The following is a 21,413-nucleotide window of genomic DNA, read 5'->3' as shown; positions in this document are numbered from 1 at the left end:
CCAGTGGCATCACAACATTTAAAGGCTGTTTCTCATCAGTACATTCATTTAATAAAGTTTTAAATAATTTTAGCCTAATTCTGATATCACACAAGTGAAAATCAAAAATAATGCAAGTGAAATTACAGAAGCTACACTACTGGATAAGAAGATAGGGATTCTGTGTACTGAAAGGTTTCAGAGTAGAAGCCGTGTTAGTCTGTATTCACAAAAAGAGAAGGAGTACTTGTGTCATCTTAGAGACTAAAATTTATTTGAGCATAAGCTTTTGTGAGCTACAGCTCACTTCATCGGATGCATTCAGTGGCAAATACAGTGGGGAGATCTATATACATAGAGAACATGAAACAATGGTGTTACCACACACACTGTAAGGAGAGTGATCACTTAAGGTGAGCTATTACCAGCAGGAGAGCAGAGGGGGAAGAAACCTTTTGTACTGATAATCAAGGTGGGCCATTTCCAGCAGTTGACAAGAATGTCTGATCCTCAACCGTTCTTGTCAACTGCTGGAAATGGCACTACAAAAGGTTTCCCCCCCCCCCCGCTCTCCTGCTGGTAATAGCTCACCTTAAGTGATCACTCTGGTTACAGTGTGTATGGTAACACCATTGTTTCATGTTCTCTATGTATTTAAATCTCCCCACTGTATTTGTCACTGAATGCATCCGATGAAGTGAGCTGTAGCTCACTTGCTCAAATAAATTTGTTAGTCTCTAAGGGGCCACAAGTACTCCTTTTCTTTTTGTGTACTGAAAGAGGCATGAGTCCTGTGAAAAAGAGTATGTGATCATGTAATTAAAGTCTTTATCATAATGAATATGCACAGAGAAGTCAACTAAAGGTAGCATAGGCAACCTTAATTCTGGCATTTCCTAACTTTAGAATGCTTGGCTCTGCAACTTTATTATGCTTTTAACTTAGCTTTGTATGTTATACATAGTATGAGGCTACTGTGCATTTGAGGGGATTCTGTGAGAAAGCTAAATCAATGAATGTTCCTCAACCACCGGTTCCTCTCCTGTCACATTTGAGCTCTTACTGGCCTTTCTCCTAAGCAGCTTTTGTGTAAAGTGCAAGGAGCAAGTGATGGGAGCCTGCTAAAGTGGGTTTGCCAGTGAGAAGATGATAGTAGTGAGCAGGAGTGACTGGGGAAAGTCTGCACTTCCTCCTCTATCAGTGATTCTCTTCAGAAGAGAATGTAAGTAATTCTAGACCTGGTTTCCTCTGCCCAGACCTGCAGTGCTCCTGCACCTCCTCAGTCAGCAAGATAGTCAGATTGTTCTTGAAGAGACACACAAAAAGTGCTAGGGAAAAGGTGCTACTGAATGACTCTCACAAAGCTGGTGATGTGCCTTGTCAAGAAGACAAGAGTAAAGTTTGGTTGATTGGTGTACAAATGGGGAAGAACAGAAGTTTCACTGTGATTGCTGTAGATATTATGAACATTGTGATTCCTGAGAATGCTGCCCAATATTATTTATGAAATGCCACTTATTTATATTTGAGTTTCTTGAAAATGATACTTAATATGCCAATGAAGGTGGAAGAGTTCCTTACAATTTTCACTTCAGAATCTCGTCAGGTCTTTGAGTAGTATGGCATAGAAATTTAAGGATTATGCATTTGCTGGGGAGATCCCATGAACAATATTTTAGCCTTGTTTCCATCTCCACAAAACATATCATAGTTCATGCCTGATTGTGGTAACATAATGCAAGTTTTTCTATAGGAAGTGTTAAATACCAGTACATAATGCCTCAGGTAAAGAAATTAGTTTAAATTACAAGTAAAGTTCAAAAACTATTTTAAACATATTTTAAATATTAAAAATAAATATCAACTTACACGTTTTGACAAATACCAATGGGCTCCTCAGAGGCAATCCACCACTACCTGGGACAATCACTGATGCTTCAGACACTTTCCTTTTAGTAGGTGTAGTAATCTTGAAGTACAAAAAAAAGGCAAATACATTCTAATACCACAGCTTAGGACACCATGAGTTTTTTTATATTTCTTGAAGTCAGTCAATATTTTAATTATCAGTTCCTCAATTTTTGCACTCTGTGCTGATGGCAATGTGTAAAGTTTTACTTCTCAAATACTAAGAATAATGTGACATAAAATAATGAGTTTTAATTAGTGTGTAATTTATAACTGAGATCAGGAGTTGGGATTTTCTGAAGTAATTCAGCAAGGGCCAAATCCTCTTCTTAATACATAGCACAAGCAGATCCACAAGTAACTGGATGACTACAAGGAGTTCCACTGGTGTCAGAATCCATCAAATAGGCTGTGTTGCAGCAGTAGAGCCACTCAGTTGCTATATTTGTAACTTTAAGGCTGCAGAACCACTGTGTGGAATAATGACTAGTGGACCCATGTACTCACAAATTCACTGATTCTGTTCCTCCCATGCCCTAGCTTACAGTATCCCCTATGCACAGGAAGATACACACAGAGTTGTGCTCCGAGTACACAAGGGATGCAGATCCTCTTTACAGGCTTCTCACATCCTCACCTAGAGCTGCATTTTTTGTGTGTGTGTGTGTGTGTGAGGGTTTTTAAACAGGCCAGCAAGGGGTTAAAATATACTTAAACCTCCATCTACCACAAGAGACCCAAATACATTAAAAAAAAATTAAGAAAAAAACATTCTAAAGATCCTTCTCAGAGTTGCAAGGGGCCTATTAAAAAAATAACATTTTATATTTTATTAATTTTTAAACCAAAAAGCTAAAAATTCAGAAAGATAGTTAACCTTCAGTTATATAGCTTAGTGATAATTAGTATTAAGTGCCAATGCTGGCATGAGAACAAATGAATATAAACTGGCATCAACAAGTTTAGGCTTGAAGTTAGATGAAGGTTTCTAACTATCAGAGGAGTGAAGTTCTAGAACAGCCTTCAAAGGCTGTGAGGGCAAAAAAACCTAAGTGGTTTCGAAATTTAGATTGATAAGTTTATGGAGGGGATGGAATAATGAGGTTGCGTACAGTGGCACGTGGCCATTTTGCAACTGCTAGTAGCAAATATCCCCAACGGCTGGAGATTGGATGCTAGATGGGGAGGGTTCTGAGTTACTACAGTGAATTCCTTCCCAGATGTCCAGCTGGTGGGTCTTGCCAACATGCTCAGGGTCTAACTGATCGTCTTATTTAGGGTTGGGAAGGAATTTTCCCCCAGGTCAGATTGACAGAGACCCTGTGGTTTGGGTTTTTTTGCTTTCCTTTACAGCATGGAGCATGGGTCACTTGCTGGTTTAAAGTGGAGTAAGTGGTGGATTCTCTTTAAGTTGAATCCTTTAAATCATGATTTGAGATTTTCAGTAACTCACCCAAAGGTTATGAGTCTATTACAGCTGTGGGTGGGTGAGATTCTGTGACCTGCAAGGTGCAGGAGGTCAGACTAGATGATCATGACGGTTCTGTCTAACCTTGAAGTCTATGAACTGCAGTGTAACTACAATACATTAGTCATGGCTCTATAACCGAGAATTTAATTTAATTTTTATTTATGCTAAACTATTTCTGTTTTGATAAACATACTTACCTTTGATTGAATATTTTTGCAGTTATCTTGATTAGTTTTTTTATTCTGATTCCTTTGTTGTACAGAAAGTTGTTGTTTTACAGACTTATTGGATTTCCCTTCCATTCCTGATTTTTCTTTCAAGCAAGGTGACAATTGACTTTCTGGTACAAGAACCTACTCAGTATTTTGGGAAAAATGACATCACATGTAATTTTAATATATTATTTTAAAATAAATAAAAAGCGCACAATTCCACAAAACCTTACTTAAATAGTAGCCCTGTTAACGTCTGTTAAACTTTTCACGTGCAGTATGACTAGACAAGTGGGGGAGTTTGCAAGAACAGGCCCTAAATAATACTGCTGGGTTCATCACTGCTTACAATCTTTTGTATGCGACTCTGGTCCACCACTGCAGCTTCTCTCATAACTGTCTTCCTACTTGTAAGGTGAGTAGGGGTTTAAGTGGAATATGGCACGAAAAGGTGAGGGGAAAAATACAGAATGAATTGTAGGAAGGAAATGGGGCACTAAAACTCTACTCAGATTGGTTTGCTTTCAAAGTTCCTGACTCAGAATGTTTTAATGATTTCCTCTGCATTCCCCTCCTCCCCCCCACATTCACTACATCTGTGTATTTTGGCCGTGTCTATACTAAATTTTCCTCCTAAAATTTCCCAGTGATGTAGGTCCACTCATAGTAGCAGCAGCTACTACAAATAATGCACTGGTGTCTGCCAGTGATACCCGCCATATTTGAATAGACCTGCTATAAACCCTAGTTGTTAAAATGCCGGCCGCTTCTTGGGGCCCCATCTATAGCATAACTCCCATCATTGCTGCCATTGGAGGGAAATTTAAGGAGTGTGGAAGACTTGTGGCTCCAATTCTGGAAAACACTTAAACATGTGCTTAAGTGCATTCCTATTCAGGAAAACATCTAAGTGCTATCCTGAATATGGATATGTATAAAGTTGCCTGAATCATATTCATTGTTATCATAGCCACTCAGTGTGTTTTCTTTGCATAGATTTTGTCTAAATAGCTTTATGATTTGTATGTTGCTGGAACTTTTTGAAAAAATAAATACAAGATTTCTATTTAAGAAAACAAAATAAAAAAAAGTTTATTTTGTTATTTATCTATCTTTCAACCATTTACTATCTGCCTTAAAAGCCCCTTTGTTCTTACGGTGATTTATAACAACAAAACTGACTAATAAGCAAGAGAATTGCTGGCTATTGCAGAACATCAACATAAGAGAAATACCATGTTAAATCTCTTTAGGTTTGATCATGATGACTACAACCAATAGAGAAATCCATCTAACAAAATGCACCATTTATGACAGCCTGTCTCCTATTTCAACTGTGTAAGGCCCCTGAAGAGACACAATTTGGGGCTGAAAATCGCCATGATTAAAATAATTTTCCAATCAGAACTGTGTAACATACCTGCGATCCACTTTCATCAAAAATTATATGAACTGATGTTTTGGCAACTGAAGTGGCTTGCTTCTTGGTAAATCCCTACAAAACACAAATAATTAATGTAAAATATACATTTGTTCTATCTTCTAATCTTTCTCATTTTTTTCTATATGAATCACAAATAAAACATTAAGTTCATAGGGTTATATATCCTCAACTCAGGTTACTCCCACATAGGGGAAAATACTTCAACTTTGAACCAGATGAGTTTATTATGAATTCTTCCATAACATGGAGTTTAGGGAAGAGCACTTTGCTAATACACACAAGTAACAGGGAGTTAAGTTCTTCAAACCAGCAAAGCTTAGGATATCCAGAGGCACGTGGCCATCTATGTGGAGTCCCACAATGGCTCTGGGTCACAGAAACTTCTGGCTTCTTGGGAGCAAATTCTCCTGCAGTAGTGCAGTCAGCGATTCCTCTGGAAGCCACTGGTACTAGAATTCCCCTTATGGGATGTTCCACATCATGAAGGCGGGTGAGGTTTAAAGAATGCACATTATATTCCCAGAAAGCCCGCTACTTTATGGGAGAGGTGATGTAGGCAACATTTGTCGTACCATTCTCTCTCTTTCCAAACTCAAGGAACCCAAATCCTACAGAGAGACTTTTGCAAGGTTGAGAGGGAGCCACCAAAGCAGCAGTGTTTCCTACCGAGGCTCCCCCCACCAGGATTTGACTGCTTTCATTCCCTCCATCTGCAGAGAAGGATGGGACAATATGGTCCATGATTTGTATGGCAAGGTTGTTGGTCCACATTCACTTGTAAGAAATGTGGTACACTGAAATACATGACAATGAAAAGAACGAGAATGAAATTCAGAAGGAATCTCTGGAATCTTTAGAAAGGCCTTTTCTTATCTAAGAAAGAATAAAACAAAAATGGACAAAAATTTTAACCACAGGGATTCCAAATTCTTGTTTGTATTTAAATAGTTTGTACAGTCTATGAAGCCGATTAGGCAAGGTTAGACAGTAGGCGGCCCTGTTACATACTGACTTAAACTAATTCTTTGGTTTAACATTAATTCAGGTCCAGATTAATAGAATGGAAAAAGGTCCCTGTTCAAAAGTCACACACATTTATTTACCGAGTTGCTAGTTTGCATGCACAATTACTGGGGTTGTGCTCATAACAGTGGTAAATGCGTGGCAAATACACAGTTAAATGTGCACGTGCATGCATTCGCTACCTTTGCATGCGTCCAATAATTGCACATACATTTTTTCCAGACACACAATACTATAAATCTTCGTCTCAACCTCTATCATGGCCAATTAAACACCAATTATAAATAGCCCACTAAATTCAATTGCGGTATATTTTAAAAGCTGTTAACCCTTAACAGAAAAGCTTACAATAGAAATGCTGGAGCATCTATTGTGAAAACGTTAGCAAGCATATCAATAAAGAAACCATCTTAAAATAACAGATCCACAGTGGAATCTTTTTTTTTTCCCGTTGGACAGAAAATGCTGAAAAAGGAAGAAAATTTAAGTCTTACCTTACATTTATTTGCACCATAAACTTTTCGGACCACTTCCATGATTTTCAAGACAGGATCAAAATATAGGAACATTTGCTCTCCTTCTTGATTACCCACAGTTACTGGATTTTTTAGAATTATTGTTAGTAATTTCTTTGACTCTTTTTCTGCACAAAGATGAAGCATTCATTAGTCTTCAAACACTTCTTGTTTAGCACTTGAAAGAACATGAAACTCAGTCGAATTCTAGAGTTATCAATTTGCCTACCTGCTGCTCTCTAATCAAAACTAAATTGGATTATATTTAAAATGAAACAATTCAAAGTTCAACTATATGAAAAATAGTTATTTTTCTAAAAAATAAAGTACTTAAAGATATTTACTGTGTTTTCAGGCAAATTAATAAGTACTGTAGAAAGTATGGTTTAATTCTTTACATTTTTTTTTTGTTCTGGAAAACCAGCCAGAATCTTCACTGCATTGCAGTTTGTGTAGTTGGTAACACCTGGGTAAAATGACAAATGGGTGTAAAATACTGACAGTGTTGTACACGAGTAGAGATTTCCAATTTGATAGCATTTTGCACCCGTTTTGTAAAGGTTTAAGTGACTACAAGGCACTGAAGAAATCAAGTCCAATAATATTTCTATTCCCTGTCACAATAATTATAATAGCAGAACTAGTTAATTTTATTCTCCCAATAAAATCCTTGCAATACCATTATATTTTCCAAAATTTTTCAATAATTTCATAAATCAGGATTCGAAGAGTTACAATTTATAATGCATCACTCTTTCATGCTGTGGGCTTTTCCTTAATATATGTTTATAAGTAATTTTATAACTCTTTAAAATAAGTCAAAATTGTATATTTAATGTGAATGTCCAAATATAATTAATTATGCGAATCAGGTAGTTGCAAAGAAATCATAATTAGCCACTTGTGAACAGTCACCCAAAATATGTATGCAGCTGTGGTAACTGCACAAGGAAATTAAGTATGCATTTTGCAGAGCAACTGCGCAACTAACGACAAATCCATATAAATGCATAGGTTTGAAGTTCTTGAAAGCAATGAGAATTTTGCTCATTTAAGAACTAAGTAAGGACTTTAGGATTTCATCCAAAGTAACTCAGAATACCAAATTAATTTATAGTTAGGTAGACAGAATAATTTAGGAGTAAAAGAATACATTCATGTGTATTGACATACCTTCAAGACTGTACATTTCTACCTCTTCTTCAGGTATGCTGACTGTTTCCCATTGTTGATCCTCAAACAAAAAACAAGATGTTTTGAAAATAAAAACTCATATTAAATGATAAATGAATTAAATGTAAATATGCATTATTACAATTATTCTTTAACAACAACATCCTGAACCATCAAGACATTTGTGACATATAGTTTTTTATTAAATATTTCAAATCCATCAATTCAGAACAAACTGGAATGGATGGAAAGAATGTATTCTGAATGAAGGAGCTGAAATGCAGAAACTAAAATTCTATAAAAGGAAAGGTATTTCTTACATCTGAACTCTCAGACTCACCAGTACAAAAACTTATGATATCTAGCAACAGTGTGAGATAGTATGGGGTAAAGGACAATAAAAGAATAAATTCAGGAGAGTTCAAAGTCTTAACAGTAACACATCTAATGGCTGCTAAAACGGAATAGCTAACCTCTAACAGAATAAATGAACAAACGGAATTCTAAAAAGTACTCTTAGGATGGGCTCTCCCTTTTCTATCCAGGAAGCCATCATAGCCCTGCTTGTGGAAAATAGCTTATCTCTTCAGCATGGTATGCCTCTGAAATACAATACTCAGTCCTCCTAGTGATGAAGGATTCCCACATTTTCCAAAAATTCTGATACAAATATATGTGACCTGCCAACATTTTACAAACTCTTGCAATAAAATGGAAACATCTGTCTAATATGAAAAGAATGCCATACAGTGTAGAAAGCACTCTCCTCCATATGTGCATAAGAACAAAGTAGAAGTATGCTAAATGAATCAAAATGCATGCAGTATTCCTTAAAGATCACTCATCTGTCAATATTAATCTCAGCCTATACCTCATCAATAAAGCTAAAGTGCCCACCCCCGGGGTCCTACTTGGAGTACTGCAGATGTGCAGAAGAAGTGAATGACAAAATTCGTGAAGTGCACGGAAACTAAGGATTTGAGCACAATCCTATTACTCTGGAAATTAGGGGCAATCCTATGAGGAACAACATCTTTATCTTGCAAATGAAGAACAGATCACTTGTCCAACGACATATACCTTAATACTTCAGCTGTATCTTTCCCTGACAGATGATCTCTTTAAATAGGCAAATAAATAAAACTAACATTTCAAGGAAGGTCTGAACAAAACACTTTTCTGGACACATTTACCATCATATGACAAACTACATGAATCCTATGTGGAATTGTTAGAAAAAAGAGGCATGTTGCAAAGACAGTGGGTATGTTTATACTGCAATGAAAAACCCGCAGCTGGCCTATGACAGCTGACTTAGGCTCCCAGGGCTTGGGCAGTATAGTCTTCCAGACTCAGGCAAGAGCCCAGGCTCCAGCACCTTGTGAGGGTCCCACAGCTTGGACACCAGCCCAGACCTGGGATCTGGGACCCTCCCACCTCACAGGTTTCTAGAGCCCAGAAGTTTACGCTGCAATGAAACAGTCTTGCAGCCAGAGCCCTGCAAGCCCGAGTCAGCTGGCATTGGCCAGCTATGGCTGCCTAATTGCATTGTAGTAATACCATGTGAGATTTGATCAGGACCACCTCAGTTCAGAAAAATAAAAACTGGCAGCTTAAACAGAGAAATTAAAATCTATGTTGAAAGTCCTATCTTACTTCCATCAAGAGGTGCTAAACATATTGCCATACGAAAGGCAGAGATGACTTGGTTCATGGGAAGAAGTTGCAATTACTCAGCCAACTTTAGGGTCAGACCACTATGGTGCTTTTGGGCAGTTATACAGTTTAGAAGGAAGATGGATAAAAAAATAAATCGCTATTTTGAAATAGGAGTAAATCAAAGATAAATTCAACTCCTACTATCAGCAGATTTATTCACATTTTCTTTCTTTTGAAATAAAGTTAGATTGTCATTCACCTTTTTTCAAGGAAAAAAGAAGAATAACTGAGTGTACTGGACATATGCCTATTCACCTAGAGAAAATCTTGAACTTTCTAAATTCAGAAGCCCAATAATATAAAAAATGACTTCTGATGAAAACACTAACTTAAGCAGCAATTTGAGTTTTCCGTCATATAAAGGGCTTCTTGTATACCTAAAGCAATAGGTGAGAGGATTAAAGCCATCAATGAAAGAATATGGTTGCTAATTTATTATCTCCAGTATATGCTGACTTTCATTTGAATGTTAGGAACCCTGTGGATCAGCACTTGAAGAGCAGAAGTGCCCACTCTGACTCCTTTGGTGTGAGTGACATTTCCAAAGATGAAATCAGAACATTTGATGCAGACCCACTCAGCAATGAACAGCTGCAAATTAGATTCAGAAGGGAAATTCTTAGTTTTAACAGCCTGTAATGTTCACTATGCTGAAGTTGTACACATCTGATGTGAAAAAACATGTAAGGGATTTAGCAAATGAAAATCCCAACTGAAGTTGAACTGATGTGTTATGGCTGATCGATCAGTGATGCCACTGCCTATCTGAAGGAGGACATATAAAACAGATTGTCACACAATTTCCTGTGCAGTTCTATGCCTAAGTTGTTTATATAAACATATTACAAAATGTGGGACACAATTTCCAAGTATGTAAAAACCTCATGGAATAATGCTGTAAATTTGTACTTGCCATCCATTTTCTCTTAATATTTATGTTTAAAGAATAAGCGAGATACCATCTATGCATTTCCACTTAGCACATATTTTAAAATGAACTGTACTGGTTTGCAATACACTCTCCAATTTCACAGTACTGCTGAGAATGTCCCTTTCCGGGCTAATTGTTTTGTTTGGAAAAAAAAAAATTTCTTCTCCATATGATCAGGGAAAGTGAGCTTACTTCATCATCTGCTGCAACATAGAAGGATATACTTCGGCTACCAACATTAAAATCAATCCAAAATTCTTCAAGATTTTCATCCAAAGGTATCTGTAGCTAAAATATATATGTATAAAAAAAAAAAGACTTAGAAGGAACAGGAGGTTCCCAAAATAATGTATTTAAACAAACCTTAAATACATACAAGATGTCTGTACTGCACTTTAAAATAATCTTTGTTTTACTCTCTATGTATTCCAATTGTTCTCTACTTACAGACAGAACTATACGTTAGTTGTATTAAGAGAAAATCTATACAATTCACAATAAAGTTGTAATTTACCTCACGTTTATCAAGGATTGCTGACAAACAAGGATATGTAAAAACCCTGTAAGAAAAATATTTAGTAAATCTTTTTGTAAAATTATGTACGTTACTTTATACCTAGACTAGAACAACATAAAAATAATGGGTTAGATCCCCTCCCTTCTGCCAAAAAAATTCTACTTCAGAGAAAAAGAGTTGAAAGCAATCAGTGTGACAGTCAAGGAAGGTGGATTATCCAAAACTTGCCCTCTAAAAAGTAAAAAAAAATTACATGTATGCATGTCAGTGTCTCTGGGTTGGCTGCTGCTGTGGAGATCCTTTCTTTCCCTCTCTCCCAAGTACATCTCTAGTGCCTCCACTTCTCTTTGGGATGGGGCCCCATGGCCCAACCACTCTCTAACATGGGTCTCTGGGTTACATCCTGCCCCCGGTTGCTAACCATGTTACTTAGCTGGCCCAATGGGCTTGGCATCTGGAAGGGTTTTCCTCCGGCAGCCTCTGGATAACACCACTAGTTATGTAGTGACACAGAAGCAGCTTCTCAAAAACAAAGTATGATTTATTTTGCCAAAAGGTACACAATGCTTAGAGAAGAGGATTAAAGTAACAAAGAGACCCATACACATATTGTCTTATCCATGCTTGCCATTCCCCTTGAGCCATTAGGTAGACATGACTTAGCTTTGGTGTCTCCCATTCTCTTGGGGATCAGATTGTAGCCTGCTTTCTGTTTGGGGAAAAGAGAGAGGTGGACTAGATGACCTCTTGAGGTCCCTTCCAGCCCTACATTTTTAAGGTTCTATGACCCTGGCTCAAAATTGGTCTCTGCCAGTCTGAAGAACAAACTCTCTATGTCAACTTCATGGCATGCTGACCACTCCCCCAACACTTGCAGTGGAACCTTTTTAAGTGGTCAGGTCTTTTGATCTTCCAGGGTCTTGGCCTTGGCAAACAGTCCAGTTGCCAGAGTCGGATCTGAAGAGTCCCTCTTCACGGCTATAAATCTGGCTATTGCATTTGAGGAGCAGCTCCTTACTGAGGCCATTGTTTTATCTTTCCTGCCTGGTTTCCTTAACAACTCCTTTCATCTAACTATGCATTCAAGCAGGATACTATGACAAAGATACACTGAGGGGCATATGATAGTTATAAAAATATAACTACTTTCCAGTTTTCCACAATGAATCCTCACAATTTAAGCAAAAACAGAATTGGGCTGCAATACTTTTAAAATAAGAACTGAATAGACCCTTGATGTGAATGCATATCACATAATCACTGAACTATCCTGCCAACTCACAAGACTAAAAGGACATGTGGAGAACCCTCAACATATATATATTTCTTCACCTCTGCTAGGTCCGACCTCTCCAACAGGTATCATCCTGGACTAGTGCATTATCTCAGTCTAAAGATAGCCTAAATAAAAGGAATCATGGAATAAATACCCATATTCTCAGCTGATGTAAATTGCTGTAAGTCTATTGGAATCAATGATAATCTGACCCACAGTACCTAAGAGAGCCACCTTCTTCCGGGACTAGAAAGTCTTAGGATCTTGCAATAGAGATAAAGAATGTGATTGCAGACAATGCATGTGTGACCTTGTTTCCATTCATCTTGCACCAAAGAGAACTGAACACTTTGTTTCTTATTTCTTAGTTATTTTTAAAAATTGTAATACTCTTTGTATGTATTTCTTGTAAAAGTTATTCCCTATAACAATCCTAACTTTAAGTTATCTTTTTTTAAACACACACTTGGGAATTTTATAAACCCAGCATCTAGTTATAAAAGAAAACAGATATATAAAAGAACATATACCAAACCCCTCAGCATTTCTCATTATATTTTCTATTTATTGACTCTAAAATGTTATAGTTGTGTATGGCACTTTGGCTGTTTCTGCAACAGAGCAGCATCCTGTTCTTCTGCTAATATTATTGTAGCTCAGAATTCATTTAAAAAAAAGGGGGGGGGTTCTGACTTTTTCTTTCTGAACAGTCATTCAATTCCAAACCGAAAATATCTTTCCTTTAGCAATACTCATTTACCTTCTTTTGTCTCCAAGCATTCCATTCACCTGGTTAAGAAATTTTCTGCAGTCCTATTAAGAAGCAGAGCACCTTTAAGTAATGCAACATTTTCTCTCTCTGAAAATAATTAGTGCTTTTTTTTGACTTACTGTTTCAAACTCAGAATCCTTAATTCCTTTAAATGCATTGGTCACAAACTCCATAGAAAACCACTGGCGTGCCAGTTCTCCTCTTTGTTTTTCTGATGTCATTCTGCATAAAGCTTCAGTAATGGCTACTTGCAAGTCATAGTCTATAATACATTTTACAGGAACAGCACTATTAAACAGAATGCCAAGCTTAAAAGTTTACATGTAGGAAACAAATACTAATATTGTTGAACATAAGGTCTTATATAAAAAAATCAAAGCTATTTCAACTTAAAAAGAAACTAAAGTGCACTTTAGATGTTCTTACATTGATATTAAATAAAATGCCACCATATAATGCAGTGATGTCCTACAAAAAACAGCTATAAAGCTGTTAAAGAAACTACTATTCAAAAATAAGTATTACAGGCTAGATCCCCAGGTGCACCAGAACAGCACTCAACACACATGGAAGGTGAGAGGGTCATAGGTGGCTGTATATGAGCTTACTGTCCACCAGAAGTTGTCGGGAGACAAACTAACTCTCAAGGCTGCTCTAACCTGTGCTGGCAGATAACGGTCCTCAAAGGTCCACTCTGTATCAATTCATTTTGGAACGTCTATGGTGGAGAAGGCCAGGAGGGACTGATGGAGCATTACATATATTCCTAAAATACTCCAAATGCTTTAAAATTTCTAAATTATATTAATACTGCACATGTGCCATTTTAAACTGCCATTCTGAAAAACACATTTTTCAGGTGACTGAATACTACTAATCTTGTCTTTTTTTTTTTAGCCAGGCTTTTTAATGGGTATATAAAATCAAAATAAATAAACAGTTTAATAATGAACCTTTTAAGTGAGGTTCTGTTCTTACCTCCAGCATCTAAAATTCTCTTTCCCATATCATTCCTGTGAAATAAACAATGTAGATGATTCAGTTTGACCCAAATAAAATGGCAATGTAAAAGTACATAAGAAAAGCTTATATTGGCATCAGAGAGTTTAACTTTCAACATATGGAGTGAAATCCTGGTCCCACTGAACTTAGTAGTAGTTTTGCTATTGACTTCAATGGGGCCAATATATCATCCATGAAACAGAAGTGTTTTTGGCTCAGGATAAATTAGTAATTTTAAAATATAGGAATTTTCTGGCCAAATGTGTAGCGAGCATCCTTAACTGTGTGTGAAAGACCTGTAGATGCACCTGTTTTGTTCTAAGTCTTTGGGGGGTGGGGGTGGTGAAGAACTGTAGAACTCTTCATGCCTCCCCCTTCCCACTCCACACATGGTGTTACTCCCGGTTCTGTTTGAGAACCTGGATTGTGTAGAAGATTTAAGATTTTAAATTGAAACCTCTTCCTCTGCCATGCTGCTGGGGCTCTGCAAAAAAAACTTTAGAGCCACTGTAAATTTCCAATCCCATGTCCACCAGAGGAAACTGGGAGAAGTCCCACATGCTGGAGATTTTTTTAAAAACAGAAACAAGAAGAAAACTTGTATTTGAGGGAAGAAATGAAAGGCAACTCTTCACATCCACTTGGGGCAAGTGGGGGAGGGGGTAACCCAATATAGCAGTATCATCCCTCCCCATTGAGAGGGTCTTCTCATATGAAAAAGGTGCTAGTAGTCTCCTTCTCTCTTCCTCATTCCACTCCTCTGAAAAATCACAATATTTTTTCCACAGACTCCATGCATCTTTCTTCAAGGATGACAGTTCCACTTCTGTTTCTGACCTGTCAGCCTGGAGATTTCTCTTTTGGCTATGCAGACCTTTCAAGACATTTCCCTGGATGAACAATCTACCCTCCAATCAGTGAATCCATAAAGACTCCTAAGTGATTCCCAGGAACCAATTATTTTAGGACAATCAGGTGAAGTGGACCCTAACTATGACTGAGAGAAGGGCAGATTTGAGCATCCAAGGAAGGATTACCTACATAGACTAAAGTGCAATCTCCATCTGCTACGTAGTGATAAAGACACTCATGGATTGAATAGAGCCTATATTTGTACAGTTATAAATGGCTCCAATAAAATAGTCAGATGTAAAAAGTTTTCTTCACAACTATGTAAACAATATATTCATGTCAAAAAGTATATTAAAGTTTAATTAATTACATGACAAGCAACATTTCCTTCGTGGAAATAATTTTTTTTCTGGCTTCTCGAGGCATGGTATCAAGCATTGAATTAAGTTTTCGTACAGCCTAAAGATAGAGGAAAAAAAGAATATGTTTACAAAGAAACATACTATTAAACTTTTTAAATAGGTTTTTAAATTATTCTCTCATTACATTGTGGGCTTACAGTGAAGTAGGTTTATAACATATGAAGTAGAAAAGAACATGTTTAAATAACTAAAGTTGTGACACAAAGCAAAATAAAAAAAGAGTGACACGTGCCGATCTTAGTTACACTAGTGTAAATTCAAAGTAACACAATTGGACTTCAATTAATTACATTAACACGGACACTAATACAAGTACTTAAAAGGCCAACAACCTGACCTATTGATGTAAATCAGGGTGCCTGCAATTCATTGCAGGAGCAAAAATTACCTGCAATTTTTATGGATGCAACAAATGCGGGCAATTTGAATCCATAAAAAAGGCTGAACTTTTGAAAATTTAGTCCTTAATGGAGAGTGTCTTTCTATAAAAGGTAATGATTTTATAATAGTTTCATACCCAAGTAATGAAATCCTGGCCCTATTAAAGTCAATGGGAAAACTCCCATTGATTTCAATAGGGGCACGATTTCACCCAAGATATTTTATTGACATGAAAGCATACATACAGTATAATACTGTATACTACAAACACAATTTATTAACCGTTTTTCATTAACAGACTTTTAAAAAAAATGATACTTCTGGCAATTTCAGTATAGCATATTATTTTATATGCTTGTATATGATGCTTATCACTATAGTATTTGTATAACAAATAGCATACACTTTGTGCTTTATTGCCTAAAATGAAAATTTTAGTCTAGGCAAGTAAACTTTTCTACATTCTTGGAGAGATGGCAGGATCATTAAATGTTTCTACAAATATTTTGTTCTTCCCCTTTTCACAATACATGTCTAGCTAAATTACTAAGGAACTTCACAACCTTCTGTTAAATGCCTACTAATAAAAATGTTGGTTAAATTTTTTTTACCTCTTGCTGAATATAATATGATTCTTACATCAGCAACAAGGGTACATATTCTCAGTATAAAGCTTTCTAATGTTTGTATTTTACCTAATCAATTAAGAAAAAAAAGTTAAAAAGCAGTTTATCCATGAACTGAGAGGTTTTGCACACATTAGTTTTTCAACAATATTCACAAGTCTAGCATTATTATATATCCAATAAAAATATTTTTATTTACAAATGAAACAATCCATATTAATAATTCCTTTCCAAAGTCACACAAGACTGCTGATATTTAATGTACCGACATCCTAAATTCCATATATTGCAGTTAAAATGCAAAAAGAGCGGCTGCTTACCTTATAGACGAGGTTCTTTGAGATGTCATCTGTGTGGATTCAACTCTAGATCTGCACAAGCCCCACAAACATGAGCTCAGAACCTTTTAAATAGTAGTGGGTCAGGCCTGCACTGTGCATTTCCTTGACCCGTGGGCATAAATGGCAGAGTTACCACAACCTAGAATATTTTAAATGCAGAATAGAGTCCAGAGTCTATGGAGTTAGGTCCTTCACCATGTCAAGATTGTATTGAGCTGTCCAGATTAAATATCTTTTCCATTTACAGGAATAAGTTTTCCTTGTGGAAAGCATCCTACTTTGCAGTAGGATCTTTTGTACTGGAAGTGGAATAGGAGACTGAATAGACATGTAAAGAAAATAACTAGCATGGTCTCAGACAACATGGAGACATCAGGATTAGTATCATTACATCCTGCCTGATCTTGTACGTCACTCTGGGAATCAAGGGGATTGGAAAGGTATAGATGAGACCTTGATCTCACGGTATGAGGAAGGTTCTTTTGTTCAAGGGCTCATGCTTGCCCTAGAACGAAAGGCTGGACATTCTACATTGTCACTGCTACCAAACTGGACTATTATTGAATGGCCTCACTGGTGAAATATTGGCTTGATGATGGAGCTCTTCAGATATCCTTTGCAGTTGGTCATGGACTGTCTACTAAGAAAGTCTCCTAGGTTGTTGATGACTCCTGGGAGATGAAGAGTTCTTCAGGTTATCCCATGTTGTTGGCATCATATCCATAATCTGATAACCTGTTGATACAGAGGTGATGAGCAGCACCTCCTTGCTTGCTTACAGAGTACTCTGCAGATGTGTTGTTCGTGAGAATCTGCATTATGGAATTCCACAGGACAGGACAGAATGCCATGCAAGCTACTCTGATCACTCTTAGCTTCAGAACATGTATCTGAAGAGTCATATCCTTTCAAGAACAAGTTCCTTGTATTTAGAAGTGGCAAGATGCATGTCCCAACCCGTCCCCAATGCATCCATGATCAGTCTTTGTAGGAGAAAGACCCCTCTCTGAAATGTCCGGAGGTCAGATAGAGGTCTTCAGTTCAGAGATGACGGACTGTGTGATGAAACAACAATCTGCATGCACATTTGATATCTCATAGGGCAATACCCCAAGCTTAGCCAAGTTTGTAATAGATGATGGTAAAGCCTGGCAAGCAACATCAAGTACAGGCTGACAGGTGACCTAAAATCTGAGATCGTCACCAGTATCAAATTGAATCCAGCAACTATAGTACAGAACTATCGACTAAAGAGACAAATTTGTCTTCAGAAACATATGACTTTGCCAGTTTGGAGTTGCATACAGCTCCCATGAATTCTCTTGTCTGTGAGGGAATGAGAGATGATTTCTTATAGTTAGCTATGAGGCCCAGCTGAGTGAATGACTGACTGACATAGTTCAAGGCTACAGCATAGGATCTGCAGTAAGGCTCCTGATGGGATCTGCCTTTGATCAGACAGGAGAAATTTAGAAAATCTGGGGGTGGAGGATTGGGGTTGTTTTATTTTTTTCATCTGAATCAGAAAAACAAAACAATAAAGGAGAAGTATTTAGGGAAACTTAACTGTAAGTAGATAACTACTGGTAGAAGAGAAATCTTCTAAAGGGTAGCAGGCACACACCACTAGTTCCCTTTCACTGCCATAGGCAGTAAGAGGAAAGAAAATAGTTGCAGCCACTCGTGCCCCCCATCCAAGATCATGAAGGGCAAAGGACCTGCGTGGACCAATGGACACTTATTTGAAAGATTCTGACTTCGCCCATATAGTGTGAGATCCTCATGGACACATACTTGAAAAAGAATGTGCTTATTAGTTGCTACAACAATTTAACAAATGTCACACTTTTTTGGCAAAACACAATTCTGTATGCACATGGTTCAGTCATGACCACAGTAGGAGAAGTGCTTCAACATACTGTGGGAACACTTTCTGCTAGCTTCACACTGGCATCTGCAAGTGAGGAGCTTCAATTTCTCAAGGACTTAAAAGCTCATTTGTTTGAGCTCTTGTGTTTCTAGGTGGCTCCACAAATGCTTGTTTGTTTGGGGGTTTCCATAGTAGATCAAATATCCAAGACTTTCCAGAATACACATGGTTCCAAAGGTCATAGATTTTGACTAGATCAGATCCTTTGCCAGTAATATAAAGAAGCTATTTCATTCGTGATCAATCAAAAAGTAGATAGGATTAGCAAACTAATAGTAACTTAAATACAGATTTTTGTACATACCTTCAGTGTTGGTATCATGTACAAGCTATAATAAAATGAGAATATGAATATTTTAAACACTTTACATATTAAGATGCAGAATAATTTACTTTCTGTCCATATACCTAAAAATATTTGGCCAATGTTCAGATTTTACAGTTCTCTCCCACAACTAAAACATGTATATTATTTTAATATATCTGTCATAAGAATGACCATACTGGGTCAGACCAAAAGTCCATCTAGCCGGTATCCTGTCTTCTGACAGCAGCCAATGCCAGGTGCTTCATAGGGAATGAACAGAACAGGTAGTCATCAAGTGATCCATCCCGTCACCCATTCCCAGCTTCTGGCACACAGAGGCTAGGTACACCAACCCTGCCCATCCTGGCTAACAGCCATAGGTGGACCTAACCTCCACAAATTTATCTAGTTCTTTTTTGAACCCTGTTATAGTCTTGGCCTTCACAACATCCTCTGGCAGAGTTCCACAGGTTGACTATGCGTTGTGTGAAGAAATGCTTCCTTTTGTTTGTTTTATATCTGCTGCCTATTAATTTCATTTGGTGACCCCTAGTTCTTGTATTATGAGGAGTAAATAACATTTCTTTATTTATTTTCTCCACATCAGTCATGATTTTATAGACCTTTATCGTATCCCTCCCTTAGTTGTTTCTTTTCCAAGCTGAAACGTCCCAGTCTTATTAACCTCTCCTCATATGGAAGCTGTCCCATACCCCTAATCATTTTTGTTGCCCTTTTCTGAACCTCTCCTACTGCTGATTTCTATCCATCAAAGTGATCACTTCTGTAACGGCGTACCCTACTGCATGATTTCTGAACATTTTCCAATTCCAATATAGAATATACATGTCAATAATTAAATCTTTAATGGTGCAAACATTTATGCACACACTTAATTTTATGAACATGAGTAGTGCCAATAACTGCATAAAGTTATATGGATTGATGTTGTAGCTGTGTCAGTCCTACGATTAGAGACAAGATGCATAAGGTAATATCTTTTATTGAACCAACTTCTGTTGGTGAGACACAAGCTTTTGAGCTACAAAGAGCTTTTCTTTAGGTCTGGGAAAAGGTACTCAGTGTCACAGCTTGAATGTGCACTAAATTACTTATGCTAAACGATCTGTTCAATCTTGTATTTAGCTGTGACATTCCAAGTACCTTTCCCTGACCAGAGGAAGAGCTCTGTATAGCTTGATAGCTTGTCTCGCTCACCAACAGAAGTTGGTCCAGTAAAAGATATTACCTCAACTACCTTGTCTCTCTGCATAAATTTAAGAATATATGTGAACTGTTTGCATGATCAGGGCCTCGGAGGCTTAATAGACATGCACTGCTACTACTTTTTGGATAAAATAATAGGATAAGGTAGGAAACTTTGTGCACTAAGCACTTGTCTGGTCAGGTCTTTTATTAGTAGGCAGTATTTCCTGTACATATGGAATAATTAAGTCTGAATACAAGTGTGGTATTTTTTTAACAAAATGAGCTTCTAATCCATTTTTGTAAAAAACTGCATCAGTGCAACATTAGGTGAAAAAGAGAATTAAGTAGGAAAAGAATGTTTGAAAATGTCTTTTGCTGTTAAATCACTGTTTTTATAAATACATGCTTAATATTCTATAAAATGGTTTATGAAATATTTTACCATCAAAACATCGAAGAAATCTTCAATTAGACTTGTAAGTGCTTCATTTTTTTCATTTCCTCTAAATATCAGAATTTCTTTTGCCTTTTCAAACCAACCAACCATGTAAAGGGAAAAACATTACTTTTATTATTAAACATGAAGCAAACAAGCAATATTTTGTATTATACATTTCCAGATTATTCTATTTTAAAAAGAATCCAGATTTCTTTGAGTAGATTACAACTGCAGCCTCCAATTTTGCACATATATTTAAGAAAATACAGCTGATTTCTACCCATCAAAGTGATCATTTCTGTAACTACATACCCTACTGTATGATTTGTACTCACAATAACTATGTGCCCAGTTTTGTGACTGCTATTGTTTACACAAAAAAGTGGGAGAGGGTACAAGGCTGGCTGAAAATTTGTCTATAGATGTGAATAAAGTCATGGAATTATCACCCATCTTGTCATTTTTCTCTTTTTTCTGAAAGTAGGGGAGAAACAAGCCAGCAGCAAACATTTTTCTAAGGCTACCACTGTTATTTCTATTCAGTGAAACAGATACTGAATGCAAGCTGGAAGTGGTCTATATAGTATCAGTATGAATATATAGGTTTGAGTCATAGATTGGTGCACATATTGTACAGATTAATTTGGTAGTAATTAACTGAAATTGTATCTTAACCCCTTGAAGGTGCTAGATCTGAGGCTCCTATTGCTAGCTCTAATGCAAAATTTATTAACACATTGCACCAGGAAATTCTAGCTTCCAGCTTTTGGCACTAATGCAGTATTTTATGAAAACCTAAAACAGAACTACTTTTCTCTTCTCTCTTTTTTCAAAAATACAAAGGGTTCCTAATTTAGCTAGGAACAAAGCTCATATGAAATATCTATCATTGTAATTACAATAATTACTAGAATATCTAAATTCATTACACCTTACATTATTTATGAAGATCTCACTGTGCTGC

The 21,413-nt window shown here is 36.9% G+C and overlaps 1 protein-coding gene across 1 annotated transcript in view; it reads right to left on the bottom strand.

Annotated features, from left to right (window-relative positions):
• Positions 1 to 21,413, bottom strand: part of SYCP2 (synaptonemal complex protein 2) — a 61,741-nt gene that overhangs the window by 34,313 nt on the left and 6,015 nt on the right. The window contains 15 exon segments of the mRNA XM_043496091.1: positions 1,849 to 1,948; positions 3,556 to 3,711; positions 4,991 to 5,065; positions 6,532 to 6,680; positions 7,726 to 7,786; positions 10,568 to 10,663; positions 10,890 to 10,935; positions 12,929 to 12,981; positions 13,060 to 13,202; positions 13,919 to 13,953; positions 15,165 to 15,253; positions 16,209 to 16,227; positions 16,229 to 16,292; positions 18,799 to 18,823; positions 20,453 to 20,557. Coding sequence (XP_043352026.1) covers positions 1,849 to 1,948; positions 3,556 to 3,711; positions 4,991 to 5,065; positions 6,532 to 6,680; positions 7,726 to 7,786; positions 10,568 to 10,663; positions 10,890 to 10,935; positions 12,929 to 12,981; positions 13,060 to 13,202; positions 13,919 to 13,953; positions 15,165 to 15,253; positions 16,209 to 16,227; positions 16,229 to 16,292; positions 18,799 to 18,823; positions 20,453 to 20,557 — 1,216 coding nt within the window.

This window comes from Dermochelys coriacea, chromosome 13 (genome assembly GCF_009764565.3).
Source record: "Dermochelys coriacea isolate rDerCor1 chromosome 13, rDerCor1.pri.v4, whole genome shotgun sequence".
Classification (NCBI taxonomy): domain Eukaryota; kingdom Metazoa; phylum Chordata; order Testudines; family Dermochelyidae; genus Dermochelys; species Dermochelys coriacea.
Note: the sequence above shows the minus strand (reverse complement) of the source record. Positions and strands in the feature narration are given on the sequence as shown.